At 37.7% G+C, this 16,989-nt stretch overlaps 1 protein-coding gene and 1 pseudogene across 10 annotated transcripts in view; one reads left to right on the top strand and one right to left on the bottom strand.

Annotated features, from left to right (window-relative positions):
- ADD1 (adducin 1) overlaps positions 1-16,989 on the bottom strand; it is a 101,195-nt gene that overhangs the window by 31,330 nt on the left and 52,876 nt on the right. For all 10 annotated transcript variants that reach the window (XM_063107533.1, XM_063107535.1, XM_063107527.1 and 7 more), the window contains exons 3-4: positions 16,353-16,515; positions 9,516-9,667 (exon numbers count right to left, since the gene is read on the bottom strand). In XM_063107533.1, the coding sequence (XP_062963603.1) occupies positions 9,516-9,667; positions 16,353-16,515 (315 nt within the window). The remainder of the gene's footprint in view (positions 1-9,515; positions 9,668-16,352; positions 16,516-16,989) is intronic.
- Positions 556-5,313, top strand: LOC134386302 (deoxynucleotidyltransferase terminal-interacting protein 2-like; annotated as a pseudogene).

Genomic DNA, 16,989 nt, shown 5'->3' with positions numbered 1-16,989 from the left:
AGTCAAAATGGATTTTTTTTTAACACTCAAAACCTGTAGCATGATGAACAATCATAAAAGCCATAAATGACAGCAATCCCTTACTGCTTGAACAATCTTAAAAGTTTCTACACCACCACCCCATCGTTCTCCCAGCTTGTTTTCCCCTTCCTCAAAACATTTTTCTTTCCACTACAGTTCATTCAATACAGATTCGGTACACATTACACACCAAGCATATGCTAGATGCTAGGACTATAGCAGTAAAAAAAGAAGAGTCTTGCATGCACAAAAAATTCAATCTAGTTTTTATAATGATTTTGAGATAGACTCAAAAGACATCCTAAAGATCAAGTTGAAATATATTTACTACTGAGTTAAGAAACCCAGAATCCTAACTAAGGTTAGGTATATGGAATTTAGCACTTGTTGAAAAGTACTTAAAACTTCCTAACCAGCATAGTGATGTCTTCTGTAGTGGCCCAAACACACACCTCAGATCTGCTGGGGCAGTTCTAGTGATGGGCTTGCCTCAGCTCTTCACTCAGTGAATACTTGCTGAGAGCCTACTACATCATGGGCACTGTGGTACTGCAATAAGTACACGGAAGCTGGAGAGACCTAATCATTGAAACGTTCCTTCTCACACTGAGCAGAAATCTGTCTTCCCATGGTTTTCACCGCTGCTTCTAGTATACAACACAGAACAAGTTCTATCCCCTTCTACAATTTAGTTCTCAGACATACGAAACCACCCTATCTCACTTTATGTCATCTTTATGCTAAACTCACCTGATTCTCTCAGTATAACGGGGTTAAGAGCACAGAATCCAAGGTCAGATAAGACTCAAGTTCAAATCCTACCTCTGCCAAGAATTGGCTATGCTGCTTTGGGCACCCTGAAATCCTGTTTTCCTCATCCATCAAGTGTGGATGATAAGGGCTCATACTCAAAACAAAGCTTTCAATAAATGGCATCTCTCCACTAATTACTAGCATTAGTGGTAGTAGGAGCAGCAGTAGTAAATTATCACTAAAGAGACTATTCTGTATAAACCCGTCTCAATAATACCCAGTCTCTACAACTCCCTATTACCCAGTTCTCTGCTCTTTTAGGTGTTTCAAAAATATACATGTGTGTGCAAAAATGCCAACATTTTAATGTAGGAGAGGAAGAACAAGCCAATGTTGAATCTCTTAAATAAAGGGTCTGGATGAAGAGGCCAATGGAATAATAGATGAGGGAAAAGAAATTAATCAGGAAAGTTCTCAGTTGGAGAGTCTTTCTGAACTTCAGGTGTTGGTTTCTCAAAGGCATTCAACCCCCAAAATAACAGAGCCCTCAAATCTGAACTGTAGGGGCTGGCCAGTTAGCTCAGCTGGTTAGAGCATGGCCTTATAACACCAAGGTCATGGACTGGATCCCCATATGGGCCAGCCACCAAAATAAGTAAATAAATAAATAATAATCATCATCTGAACTCTAAGGGCATAATGAAATCATTAGCTCAAACATTTGCAACTGCAGAAATCGACAAATGGAATGAAGAAAGAAAGAATACCACTGGGCTGGCCAGTTAGCTTAGTTGGTTAGAGCGTGGTGCTGATAACACCAAGGTCCAGGGTTCAATAAGTCTGGTGACTGTGGTGGTAGTTATATCATGATGAAGAGACCCCAGTCACAGGTGCCAAGGAAGACATCAGCAGTGAAAGAAATGTGGATTTTGGATGTGATACTTTGCAAACTAAACACACCTGAGCTCAACACGTCTCAGGATAAAGACGGTTCTGCTTTTCTAGTTTTCAGCAGTGATAAAAGCCAGCAGTCTGAGAACAGTGAGAATGAAGAGGACACTTTGTGGTTTGTTGATAAAAGTAGACAATGGGAGTCTCCTTTAGTGGAGACTTGGGAAATATGTTACATGACAATGCATAGTTTGTAAGTGACAACTCCTGGATTAAGCACTGATAAAGATTTTTACTTGGAAGAGGAAGACAAAGCCACTGAGGAAGAAAGAGAGGAGGAGGAAGAGGAAGATGATGCAAAAGCATCAGACCAACGAATATAAAATTAGTGAGTTCAGTGATGAAGACAACTTATTACATAGCACGAAGTCTACACTTCTGAAGTTGACAGGCAGCAGCGCAGACCCTGGTCTGAATATCAAACAGCTCAGTGGTTTGCATATTAATTTCAATACAACAAACTACAATCTAATAAGAGAACCCTAAAACAGATCAAGGAGAAAAAGAAAAATGAGCTCCTGCAGAAAGCCATCATTACACCTAATTTTTTTAAAAAAACTACTGTCCCCCACCATACAGTGAATCCAAGTATCAACTGCAGAAAAGAGCAACAAAAACCAGCAGGCGACAGCTGGTTTGGTATGAAAGCTCCAGAATTGACAGATGACTGAAAACTGATCTCACAGCACTGAAGATGAGCATGCATGGACCCAAAAAGGTTTTACAAGAAAAACAGTAGAGAAGGCCTCCCTGAGCACGTCCAGACTGAACCACTGTTGACAGCCCAGGTGACTTTGACCATTCATGAAGTCCCAAGAAGCAAAGGAAAAGAACTCTTGTGGAAGAACTGCTGGCTGATTCTGAGTCCAGAAGATACAACCAAAGGAAGTACTTATAGATCATGGCTGAAAAAGCAGTAAATGCAGCAGGAAAATATTCCAAAAGAAGAATTTCACAATTAAGACTCACCAAGCAAACCACAATATCTACATCTCCTCTTTATGTAGTTACTAAAGATGTTTTGAAAACTAATACTCATTGTATAAATTAATTTAATGTAGACTGGCCCTATTTATATAGGGATTTCTGTTTAGAAATAGTTCGAGAGAGAATCAATCACATACCCCTTGGAATAAAAATAGGTGTGTTTACAAAAGACAAAAATAAGTACATGTGGTTTCCACTTTCCCTCAAAACATTTCCCATCAAAGGTGAATTAGCAATGCTTTTCATATTCTAAAGTCAGCTCTTTTATCTTAAAAAAGCATGCTGACCTTTTTAACTCTCTAAAGCAAAACTAAGCAATTGCCTTAATTCCCAAGTTGGATCAAAACAAAACAAAGAGTCTGAATATTGGCTGAAATGAAGAAAAATAAGGATGGAAATAAGGAAAAATTCAATGGCAGACTTTTTCTTTCTTACTTTAATAGTTTTTATTTTGCAAATATACATACAAAAGAGTATTTAGAAGGTAAATGACAACTTAAGTATAGTAATAAGCCAAATACCCATGTACCTATCAATCAGTTTCAGAAATAGAATAGGGGTGGGGCTAAAAAAAAAAGAAAAACAAAAAGAAATGGAATAATCCTAGTATCTCTGGAGCACTGTTTCTCTTCCCCCATACCCTAGAAGTGACGACTATCCTGAATTTTACACACACACACACACACACACACACACACACACACACACACATCCCAAAGCAATATACTGTTTAACTTTTATGTTTATGAACTTCATATAATTGGAATCATACTATATGCATTTTTCAGTGACTTTCTCAACATTTTTTTTGTGATTCTTCCAGATTATGACATAATGACTCATTTATATTTTTTCACCGCTGTATAGTATCCAATGAATGGATAAAATTTATGTATCTGTATCTATTCTCCCATCAATGGAAATGGTTTCAGTTTTGTTATTAAAAACTATGCTATGAACATTCCTCTGTCTGCTGGTGTACACGTTCAAGTTTCTCCAAGGTAATAAACTAGGAGGTGATGCCAAGTTATCTTCCAAAGGGCCTAATTAAATGTACACCCCACAAAGTAGTATATGATAGTTCTGTGCTTCTACAACAGTCTCTTTAAAAATTAAAATCTGATGTCTGTGAAATGGTATTTCATTGTGGTTTCAATTTACAATTTCCTGATGACTGAGTTGAGCAACTTTTCATATTTTTACAAGACATTCTTATTTCCCCTTCTGTGAAAATTCCTTTCTTGTTTTTTGTCCATTTTATACTGGTTTGTCCTTTTCTTACTGATAGTTCTTTATCGATTCTGGACATTAATTTCTGTTAGCTACATGTGGGACAAAATCTTCCAGGTTGTGGCTTTTATTTTACGGTATATTTTAAAAATGAGAAATTTGATCGTTTAAAATGTAGTCAAATTTACCCATCTTTTCTTTTATAATAGGTGCTTTTTATTTTTTAAGACATCTTTCCTTAGGTCAGTGGTTAAAGGCCAGTGATTTTCACCTACATTGGTCCTAAAAATTTTAAAGTATTACCTTTCATGTTCAATTTTTTTTTTTTTTCTGTTGGTGGCTGGCTGGTATTCACATTTAATTTCTTAATTTATTGAAATTGCTTTGTGAATGTGCATAAGACAGAAATCCAATATAATTTTCTGATTGTGATTTTTCAACCCAGTGTTCCAGCGCCAGTCACTGCCCAGTTCATCCTTCCCCTGCTGATCTGCAATGCAGACTCTTGTGTCTACCTGACTTTGATACATGTAGATCTGGTTCTGGGCTTTCTGTTCTGTCCCACTGGTCTGTCTCTTCCTTTGCCCAAAGCACACTATATTAATTACCATCACTTTAAGTTTGACATCTGGTAGAAAAAATCTCCTTGCCTACTTCTTCAGGAGTGTCTTAGATATTCTTGGCCTTTTGCTCGTCCACATAAATTTTAGAAGCATGTTGTCAGGTTCCACATTAAAATAATTACACAGCCGCTTTTAATCCTTTTTTATCTATATGTATACGTATTTCATACAGCTGTAAATATACATTTCATATTTTCTCATTTCTAATAATTAATGTTTATTTTTCATGTTTTCATCTGTTTCACATGGCCTTTATAATTATTTTCCACAGTGTATGACATTCTCTCGAACTGATGAAACAACTGAGCCACTACTGCTGGATATTTAGACTCAATTTTTCGTTATTATAAACAATGCCGTAATTAATATATTTGTACACAATGTTTTCTTCCTTGACTTATCACCTTAAGATATATTTCTAATTGTAACCTTCACAGATCTACATACTTTAATTTAAAAAGTTTACAATAGGCTGGCCGGTTAGCTCACTTGGTTAGAGCGTGGTGTCCATAACACCAAGGTCAAGGGTTTGGATCCCCTTACTGGTCAACTACCAAACAAAAAACGAAAAGCTTAAACCATACAATTCTCTGAGTCTGAAGCAAGAAGGAGAAAGTGTAAAATATGGACATCGAGTAAAAAGAGAGAACGGCAGTCCTCAGCGGTGGCCCTCCCCAGGGCACTAGCACTGGTCTCACTGTGCCTCTTCCCACACATCTACTGCCCCTTCTCTGTGTTCGAGGAATGAGACTCTCCCGTCACAGATCTTCAGGTCACTCACTGAAAACCAAATACACTCCAACTCAGTACTTCTAACAGACATCACATCCCCAGAGCACAATGCACTGGTAACAAAGGTGAGGTCACCTGGAGGTTTGATATTCCTTGGATTCCAGAATGGAGCTGAATCAAGCACCAGCCAGGTTGTATAGGTATTAAGCCTCAACAACATTCCACTGACACCAGGATGGAAAGGCCTAGCCATCAACTAAGTACCTCAAGAGTAGTCCCAGCCCATTGTGCTAACTGGGCCATCCTGTTTTGTGCTCCGGTCCCCCCAATACCTTCTCTAAATCCAATGCAATCTTAAAACAAAGATATAATTCAGATAATCATCTCGGATCCTCTAACACCTATCAGTACTTTTAAATCCCTTTAGCAGAATCTCTATGACCCTATTTCAAAGAAAGGGCTGAATGACCTATTAAGACTTTGTTGCACTGATAAATAATATTAACGTGTGCTTTCCTGTTAAGTGTCTATGATAAAACCTCTACTGTAAAACAAAAAATGGATAACAAATATAGTAAAAACAAAAAACCAAAAAAACCATTCTTCCTTAAAGATTCTGTAGATCTAGTTCACAAAATATAGGCAATATTTCTCGTAACTTGGATTTCTTTTTACTCAGTATTAAGCCCCAAGCAGATCACTTAAAGAAGAATAAACACTCAACTAACTTTTTAATTCTGCCAATTCCTAAACAATGAAAGAAAAAAATAAATAAGCAATTTACGCATTTCAAACTTATTTAAATAGTATTCATAATAGGACTAGTGGTAAACAGCACTTTCAAACCCCTAAAGAGTGTGAATCTATTAAATCCAGGGATTACATTTCCTATTATGGCTATAACATTTTCATGGAACTAGTTTTTAGGCAACCATTTAGTATTAAATCTCTAGTAGAGGAGTTCTGGTCAACATGGTAGAGTAGTTGGTCCCCAGCATCTCTCTCCCACAAATCAACCAATTTACAACTATAAAAATGTAACAACCCAAGCTGGGGCCGATGGAGCTCAGGGGAAGAGGAAGAGAGACCTACAGAGTTCATGAAGGTGGGAGAAGCCACAGTGAGAGAAAGAAAAAACTGCTCTCAGCGTTTTGGGCCGTGGCCGCTTTAAGGCTGGAGCTGCTGAGTGCATGGAGCAGGAGCCAGCAGAAGCCACAGCTGTGCTCTTTGCATGGAGTTACTTGGAGGCGGCAGGGGAGAAGAGGGCCGTGGTGGCCCCCAGGACAGCAAGACCACTAATAGGGTTCCTGTGGATCCACACAGGAGTGAGGAACCAGAACAACTGAAAAAGGGGAGCCATTCAGAGGCCGGTGAGTCACTCACTGCAAGGGACTGGTGCACGGCCTGTCCCATGGGAAGTATTTGCAGCACGGGTGGTGGGGGAGATGGGCCCAATCAGTGCAGGGCCACTAAGAGGAGACTGATCGGGCATGGGGTGCAGTTTGATGAAAAAACTCAGGCACAGATCAGAGTTTCTATACAACCCGGGTGCAGTGGGTATCTGGAGAGCCGGAAATACCTATAAGGTCAACCATTAAACCCTGAGCTGCACAAAAAGCTTTCCCTAGGGAAACAGCAGCAAGGCAGCAATTTAGCTCAACCATACAGCTCAAGTACTGGTTCCCATAGGAAGTTCCCCAGTTTTAGAAGTAAACAAAGAACAAAAAATTAGTTCTAGCCCAGGCACACCACTAGCACCTTGGGGCATAGCCTAGGGGCCGGACACGCCCCCACACACAACCAGGCACACCACCAGCACCAAGGAGCATGCACAAAACATCACCTCCATGCAGGTGGCCCACCACAGTAACCACAGCTGCCATGAAAGTGGCTAGATGTCACAACCACCATGTAGATAGATGTTCCACCAGACACTGGAGTGCATTGACACAAGGAAAGTCACCAACAGAGACCAAAGAAAAGAGGACGTCTCTCTCCACAAAGCCCATTCCATAGTGACAAAAGCAGCATCTGCTCTATGATAATACAAGGGGACCTGAACACACCTCTCAGCATTGGACAAATCATCTAGGCAACAAATCAACGGAGTAACCATTACTCTTTCAAAGGAAAGAAGAAATCCAGGGTTATCAGTGGTGGGAGGGGTGTGGGGGAAGGAATAGGGAGATATTGGACAAGGGGCATAAAGAATAAGTACAATTTGTAACAATATACGTACTAGTAATATTGATTTGATCAACAATGCCAGCACTGAATCCCAATCATATGTATAATCAATTATGATTCAATTAAATAAACAAACAAATAAATAAATCTCCAGTGGAGCATTCTGTCAAGTATAGTTAGCCAGAGGGGCCAGCATTTTCCTGCAGGCATCAGGAAGGGAGCTGGTACTTACGTCAGGCTAACTGGGCCCACTGAGCAAATATCAAAAGGCCCCAGCGAGTTCCTGTTCATGATTTTACTGAGGTAGTTTCAGCTCAGCTAGGGATTTCATTCAGTCATTAACCTGACAAGAGTTGATTACATGCTTACTTTGTGCCAGGTCCTGGGGCCACAGTAAGGATCACAACAAAGGCTCGCTTTATGGAGCTGATACTCCTGTGGGGAGAGACTGACAATAGGGAAATGTACTGAATGGATGCAGGTAACTGCTATGGTGGAATAAAGCAGGAGTAACTTCCACACAGGAGGAGGGTGTGCAGCACACACGGGTACGACACAGTCAGGCTTGCACTCTGAAGAATTCACTTTATGGCAAGTGGAGAGCAGACAGAGAAGGCAGTGCAGTATCTCTGGCAGAGACCATTATCAAGTCCCAGAAGTACAATGCACTGGTCACAAGGGTGGGCTCCAGACCATCACCTCAGGAGGTTTAACCTTCCTTTGAGTCCAGAATGCAGCTTTACTAAGCGCCACTGGTTATGAGCCCACATGTGGAAAAACCTACATATGTGTGTCAGAATGGGGCAAAGGTTTAAATAATCTAAATGGCTGTAAACACTCAAGAGAGGAGTATTGGCAGGGCTACGACTTTTTCTTTAGACACCTGCATAAGGTACACTTGATACAATAAGCAGGCAATATATTAATACTTTAAACTATCCAATAAAATAAGTTAAATTTAAAAAACAGGAGACAACTTTTAAAAACCAAAGCAAGGAAGCAGTTCATAGAAAAGAAGCTATCTCTACAAAAGAGTGTTCTGAAAAAAAAAGAAATGTGCCAATGCATTAGGAATCTGGGAAGGCACGTAGGGATGGAATTCCAAGCCAGGAGAGCAAATTTTGGCCACAGGTAGGAGGTAGGATTTTATTACAGGTGGTCAGGAGTATGGAATGGCACAAATCTCCGTAAGGGTTCCCCCTTTTTCTGTAATGTGATGAGGTCATTTGCTGGGAGGAAGTCAGGAGTTTCAAAGACAGTAGAGAAAACTTAAACATAAGTGAGGTTGTAAGAGACATCCCACAGTTGTGGGTCTATTTAAGATTAGGGTTATAGATCAATGGAGAAAGCCAATGGGCTCTATCGTGAGGTTTCTGCAGCAGGACATGGCTGCTCAGATGTAGGGAGGGATAGTACAGAATTGGAAAAGAATGTTACTAAAATGATTGACCATGAAATGCAAGCTGAACAAAACAGGAAGTAAATAACAGGCTGCTGGACTGGGATGTAGAAGGGACTATGCATACAAGGGCAGGACTCATGTCATTCATTACATAACCCCAGAGTTAGAACAATGCTTGGTATAGAGAAAGCAGACACCCACTGATATTTGTTACAAACAAGAGTGAACTGAAAAAAAAAAAAAAAGACAGGTCCTGATAATGTTGAAAAATGGTTAAAACTAAAGTAGCTAAAGAAAAAAGTGTGAGAGGCAGAAGCGTTGGTCAGAGTCAGAAAAAAAAATCTTGATTCTTAGGTTTTTAAGCACGAAAAGAATTTTAGGAACTGCCTATGATTTGGTAAACATTTATTTAATATGCAAGAAAGAAGGTTTCAAGAATTACTGTGCTCCTAACTCTTAACCCAAACTGGCTAATTCTCAGATTACTACACTCTGTAGTCAGGAATCAGAAGACAAGGTGTTCTAAGATTTACTGAAGCTCAGCCCATGTCCCTCTTCTCCTGAAAGAGGTGGTGCCAGACACATAATATTCCACTTACCATTCAGTTACTACCCCATTTAATACTCACAGTGATATGATTGTAGATAAGCTGAGACCACCCAAAGAGATCTGCTAGTCTGTAAAATGCTGCCAATTTACATCGCAATAACTTCTCCCCTTTGTCATATGCAATCGAATCAGATCCTCTAAGGTCATTTACAGGGGTCACCATACCAAGACCTGAAATAAAGAGGAACAAAACTCAAATATTAATATTTCTTACCAAATATAAATCAAATAATAATGGTTTTGTGATGTTTACCTTTCACATTGGGACATAAAGTATATCTCAAAAACTTCAAGGACAATTTCATAAAGACCATATTCTCCAACATTAATACAATTAAGTTAGAAATCAATAACAAAAAGGTAGCCAAATTTGAAGGGTGCAGTAAAGCATGCTTACAAGGAAATTTACAGCATTAAAAATATATATATTTTTAAGTATATATAAAAAAAGAATAAAAGTTTTTTTAAAGATTTTTTTGATTAAAGCAAAAGCTGGTTCTTTGAGAAGATTAATATATATATATATATATATATATATATATATAATATAAAATAAAATAAACCTTTAGCCAGACTTAACAAAAGAGAGGAGGCAGAAATAGCTAATATGAGAAAGTGGAGAGGGGACATCACTACATATCCTACAGACATTAAAAGGATAATAAAGGGATAATATGAACAACTATGCCAGCAAAGTCTTTAACTTAAATGAAATAAACCAATTCTTTGAAGGATATAAGCTACCAAAGTTCACTCCAGAAGAAACAGATATCCTAAGTAGTCCTATTTCCATTAAGCTAAATTTACAGTTAAAAACATTCCCACAAAGAAAACTCCAGGCCCAGATGACTTCACTGTGAATTCTGTCAAATATTATGGAAGAAATAATACCAATTCTTCACAAACTATTCCAGAAAATTCTACACAACTCTTCCAGAACACTTTCCAATTCATTCTATAAGGCCCAGCATTACCTTAATACTAATACCACACAAAGACATTACATTTTAAGAAAAAACAGACTAATCTCTCTCATGATCAGAGACTAAGTAGTACTTAATGAAATTTTAGCAAATAATCCAGTAATATATACCAAAAAAAAAAAAAAAAAACCACATCACAACCAGTAGGATTTATCTCAGGAATGCAAGGTTGGTTCAGCATTAAAAAAAAACAATATAATTCACCACACTGAACTAAAGAAGAAAAACCATGTGATCATTTTAATGCAGATCACAAAATTCAACGTCCATTAGGAAAGGAAGGGAACATCCTCAACTTGATAAAAGATATCTACAAAAAACACCTCCACTAACATCAAGCATAATGATGAAAGACTCCTAAGATTGAGAGCAACACCATGATGTACACTCTTGAACTCTTACTGAATATTACTGAGGTTACAGCCAATACAATAAGGCAAGAAACACACAGAAGAAAGTAAGGAAAAAAGTCTTTGATTGCATGTACTCACTTGGTTATGACATATTATCATCTTTATATATTGCTAGATTTGACTCTTTTCTTTTAAATTATGAAGTATCTCAAGCATACAGAAAAATACAAAGAATACAAGAAATTCCATATCCACCATCTTGATTGAAATATGTCAATCTTCTACTTCAGATCTTTAATTTTTAAAAATTGGTTTTTTTAGGAGATTTTCAGAAGACGGTGGCACTGACAGCAGTTTTTGAATCTCCCTAAATCCCTCTCCAAACCACCCCCCACAAAAAAACTAACTGGAGCAACTAGGGCAGCAGAACCAAAAAACCAAGGATGATACCTATAACAACAAAACTAGGTAATGAGCTGGACCCACAAAACTGAAAATATAGGTAGGTAGTATGATAAAGACGGGGTGCTTGATATCATCATCTGTGTAGGAAGATGCAGAGGAAAGCTACAGACCATTTGCCAGACTTGAGACTCTCAAAAGAACCAGCAAGAACTCACTGGAAAGCTCAGAGGGTCAATTTGAGAACAGCAGCTGAAACCAAGAGGAGTTCTGCACACTTTAATCCTTACAAATACTCCAGGCTAATCATATGAAACTCTGCTCCAGGACGAAGTCTCACACTGAGAAATTAGTGGAATTAGAATCCAAACTGAGCAATACAGGACTATCAAGAAAAGGCCCAGATCCAGATTTCATTAAATAAGCTGCCATATTTTTTAACACTTCTCAAAAACAACAGAAGACAAGGCTCTAGAGCCATGACATTAGAAAAGCTTTCCTGAACCAGCTTCCTTCAGGAAAACCAATTTCATATAAAAATGAAAAGAAAAATATCATGATCAAATACCATACAGGAATTGTTATAAGAAAAAAGAATGAGCAGAATAACTTCCATACAGATAAAGAAAGCAGAAGAGAAAACATGTCCACAGAATAGATGAAAACTATAATCTATTATTTCATAACAAGTTAAAAACAATAATAACAAAAGATTTAAAAAACATTACATAGAATTAGAAATATTCAGAAGTGAGGTACTAGAACATAAAATAATTACATATAAAAGAAAATTTTAAAATACTAACCTAGAAGTTACAGAAGAATTTTAAAAACACATAAATAACCTAAGAGAAAAGTAGGCAAAAAGAAAAGAAAATTTTTTGTTGGTGGCGGTGGTGGTAAAAAGGAAAGATAACTTCATTCAAGAAGTCATCAATCCTGAGGAGATGGCAAACTAACGTCCCCAAGACCATCTCATATTCTCATGCTAACCGAGGTTTTTTGTTATTTTTTTTAATGACCGGTAAGGGGATTTTAACCCTTAACTTGGTGGTGTCGGCAGCACGCTCTCCCAAGTGAGCTAACTGGACATCCCTATATACTGGATCTGAACCCATGGCCTTGGTGTTACCAGCACCACACTCTTCCTAGTGAGCCACAGGCCAGCCCCTAACCACGGTTTTTATGGAGTAAGAAGCAGAATGTAAAAAACAAGAGGGGGGAGGAGGATGTATAAAGGGCCAGGCACAAAATCTTTCCAAGGCTCCGTCTGGTTTCTGTTCTTGTCGCTGATATTATCTTAGGGATTATCCTGAAGGATCCTGACCTGCTTTGGGCTGGAATCAGCACAGTTTTATTGATGTCTTCCTTGGTTTCTCAGGATCTGAATAGCACATGCCTCACTGTAAGTCTGCAGTTCCAGGCTGACTGGAAAACAGCCTTACACTTACGTAAATAATGTCATCCCGTCCAGTAACCAGATTCAAAATATCAAATAACCATGGGAAAAGAGGGAACTCAGAGAAACGCATGCTCAGCTAGACTTTGTTATCTTATATTCTGCTAGATAAGCATACTCCTATTTCTGGGGATTTAGCCAGCAAGTCTGCCTTGCAAACTTCCTCCAAAATTGAGGCCTGCCCCAGCCCTAGGGGAAAAGGATCAAACATAATCAAGTATAGCAGGTCCTGCTGTTATACCTACACTCTGCATTTATCAGGGTTCTCCAGAGAAACAGAACCAATAATTTATATGGACGTATATAAGAGAACATTCATTACAGGAATTAGCACACTTGGTTATGGAGAAGTCCCATGATATGCTGTCTGAAAGCTGGTGGCAAATTTCAATCCAAGTTTGAAGGCCTGAGAACCAGGGATGAGGTGGGGAGGAGTGCTGGTTTAAGTCCTGGAGTCCAAAGGCCCAACATCCAAAAGCTCTGATGTTGGAGAGCAAGAGAAGATGGCTGGCCCACCTCAAGAAGAGAGAGCAAGAAAGAAAATTTTTAAAAATTATAAGGAGATGAAGAAAGAGATAAAAAAGGATTTGAGAAAAAGTGATGGTTACAGAAAGCAAAGAAAATCCAACATGCATATAACAGGAATTCCTGAAAAAGAAAACAAAAGCAAAGGAAAAAATACTAAAAGTCAATTCAAGAAAATATTGCTGAACTTAAAAAACGTGGAAGGGCACACCTTCTGAAAATGAACCCAGAATGACCAAAATCTAAACCATATTCTGCTAAAATCGTTGGACTCTAAAGAAAAATATTTTGAGCATTCAGGAAAAGAGACCAAGTTGCCTATATGAAAAGATTACTCTCAAATTTTAATAAGCAGTGCTTTGGGCCAGAGGAAAATGAATTATGTATTTAAGACACATAAAAAAGGAAAATGTAAGCTATGGATTTTATATCCCAATTAACCAAACCAACTTGACATGACATATAAAGGCCACAGCATGCAAGAACTTAGAGAATATAATTTCTACAAATGTTTTCTGACAAGTCCACTGTAAAAGAAACTTCAGACTACCAAAATAACTAGGAAGACATCAATGTAAGGACTGGCGGTAAGCAGTAAACATGTATTTATTACAGAATTAAGTTATTAGTTATAACACTATATGAGTGTTACAAGGGAGAGACAATGATATGAAACAGTTATGTGCTCTGACAACATAACAGTATAACTACTTCAAAACATGAGGAAAGAAAGGGGAAAGAACATACTGTTGGTACAGTACGGGTATCGAGTGTAATAACGTGAGAAAAAGCAAATGAGTAATTACGTAATATTCTAGTTTTCTCATTCCTGGTGTCCTTGAGAACCAGAATTTTTGGTGTCAAAGGAAAGGAGAACAAATGTTAGACAAGTGGTTAAGAAAAAACCCCTTCGTCATAAATTTTAATTGGAAGTATCAGTATAAACTCATGAGGTAATATATATCTCCTATTCTATCCACCAAAAAGGCCTAAAAAGAATGACCAGCCAGGAGCAACGTGCATCCCTAGCACCCATTTCCCATAAGAAGAAATCAAAGTTTCTTAGAGAAATGGCTGGTTCCAGATCTGGGGCAGGAAACACACAAGATGAGCCTAAAACATTACCTCATGGGAGACAGTATGTAAGCTGAGAAAGTCTACAAGGCTCAGGAATCAGCCTGAAGAGGCTCCTAGTGGTAAAAGATGGGACAATTAGAGCATCAAAAAGGATAATAACTGCAATGATTTGAAACACATTAAAAATGTTTAAATCTATGAATTCAAGTGACATTTAAAAAAAAACCAAACTAATTGGTCACCTTTGAAGGATGATAGGAAACCAACTTATTCTGAAAAGGGATCATACCTCTCCTATTCAAACTGTACCACGGGGTAACCGAAAGAGTTGAGGGGATATTTCTCCTTCTAGAAATATCTAGCTAATAAATACAGAAGGAACGACAGAATTAAATATAACCATCTTGGAACCCTTATTAAACTAATGGATCTAGGCATTGAGCATCAATGGCTGATAATATCAGGAAGAGAAACAACCAGACTATGTGCCTCCTGATAGAAGATAGCACCACTTATGAAGGAGTCTTACCAAAACACTAAACTCAAAGATGGACAAGCTTCTAGGTGCAACTACCAATTTACTATAAATACAGAAGGCAAAGAACATGTTAGAGGTACCATGGAAATGGAATTAGCAAAATTTAAACTGTGGGTAACTCTACAAGTCAATAAATCCATCTTCTTCAAACTTAAAACGTAAGGGGGTAAAAAGAGTAATGGAAGGGTAACTTGTGGCTTAAAAAAGGTTTAACATACACTAAGTAAAAAATAGACTAAAACTAAGCCATAATATTTAGGGATGACCATGCTGGTAATGTGAGAGGTCGGGGAATAGGGCAAAGGACAAACAAACCTTTATTTTTTGATGTGGGTGGTGGTTATAAAGGCGTTAACCTTAAAATTATTCTTAAGCAATACATCATTTGTTCTATGCCAATTTTTGTATATATGTTATATTTTACAACAAAGGTTAAAATTTTGTTTTTAAGTTTTTACTTTTAGGAAATAAACTACTAGATACAATTAAAACTAATTGGGTTTATTTCTGCCATATTTTCTTTCTTCCTCTCTTTTGTTTGTGTGTGGCATTATTGAAATAAAATTTTCTTTATCTCTAACTAGAAGACAATGTGCAAGTGAAATGCATTCTTTTATTATCTAACTCATATCAAATTTCACTGAAATCCATTAAGAATCCATGAGAAAACATGAAAATCTTACTAACAGCCATCTGATTTCAGGATGGAGGTTTCAGGTAGTAAATCACATGGGATTCCTAATACTCTGTAGACATGAATGATATATCACATCTGGTGAACACCAGTCAACTTCTAAGAATACCATAGAACAGAAAGGTACACAGCAAATGTCAGGTGATTCTAATGGAAATCACTACCTTACGTTGGCCAACCAGACCTGACTATCCAACCAGATTCATCAGAGATTGACCCAGGACACAATACACAGCAGATAAGATGAGTTGATGTTCAAGTCACTCTGTGCTCCTCTATTTAACTCCACATAACTTGTAAGTCATGTTAACACTTACAAATTAGACAGCCATGGCAAAGCTCTACCCCTGCACAGCTAACAGTTCTTTGGCTCACTTTCACTCACCCAACATTCTCCCTCTGGCTTTTCTTTTGGAATTTTTGTTTCTCACTAGTTTGCAAGCATCAGTGAGGAATGGTAGGAAAGAAATGTTGGTGGGTAAGAAATGTTGACCTGGCTGAAATAAATTTAAGCAAAACTGATGTGCTACTCCCCGAGCATTATCTCTGATTAATTTGTAAAGGGTCTGAGAAGCCCCATAAAAAGTCATCTGCCTTGGAAATAACAGAGTATAACTGGCTTTTAAAAAAAGGAGCCCTCTACATTCAAGACATTTTCAGGTTTACAGCCTATCGTTTACTATGACTGACTAAAACACATTAATTTTCAAAATACTCAACTCTATGTATTACTTAGTTGCATGCCCATTACTTTACATGAGGAAGCTTCAGAAAATTTTACCTGGAAAGTTACAGAGCATATATAAAAAGTCAGGAACTACTCACTCATGTTTAAGGCAGCCATCCCTCCTTGTGGACCTGCTGGGTAGACGTTCGGTACATTTGTGGTCATAAAATCTGCAATCTGCTGTAATGCCAATAGGCCTGTGGGATTCTTCCCCTTCTTAAATTGTTCCTGTATCATTGATTCCAATTCTTCACAGAAAGCCTAATAAAAGACATATTAGAACATTAGGATACACTTCTTTTCTGTTCTGGGGAAGGGGTGGGGATAGAGGAAACTATCACACAGACCAATTTTTTTGTCTGTTTTCATCCAGGGCTGGAAAGGCGTACATTACTTCTGGGAATATAAACTGGTACATTCTTTTCTATAAAGTAATTTAACAATATAAAAGCTTAAAATTTTGAACAGGAATTCTATTCCTAGGGGTCTGTTTTAAGGAAATAATCAGGGATGTGCTCAAAGATTTATTCATAAGGATGTTCATTCCAGAAAAAAAGCCTACGTTTCAAACAACAGATGACTGATTAAATACAATAGGAATTCTATGCATGCATTCAACGTGAAACACCAAAAAAATTAAATGGCATAAAAATGTTCTTCATATTATTTTTGACTGAAAAAAGTTATAAAGCAATATAACCAGTTTTTGTAACAGTAAATACATATCTAAACATA

This window comes from Cynocephalus volans, chromosome 9, assembly GCF_027409185.1.
Source record: "Cynocephalus volans isolate mCynVol1 chromosome 9, mCynVol1.pri, whole genome shotgun sequence".
Classification (NCBI taxonomy): domain Eukaryota; kingdom Metazoa; phylum Chordata; class Mammalia; order Dermoptera; family Cynocephalidae; genus Cynocephalus; species Cynocephalus volans.
This window is presented reverse-complemented; position numbering and strand designations above follow the sequence as displayed.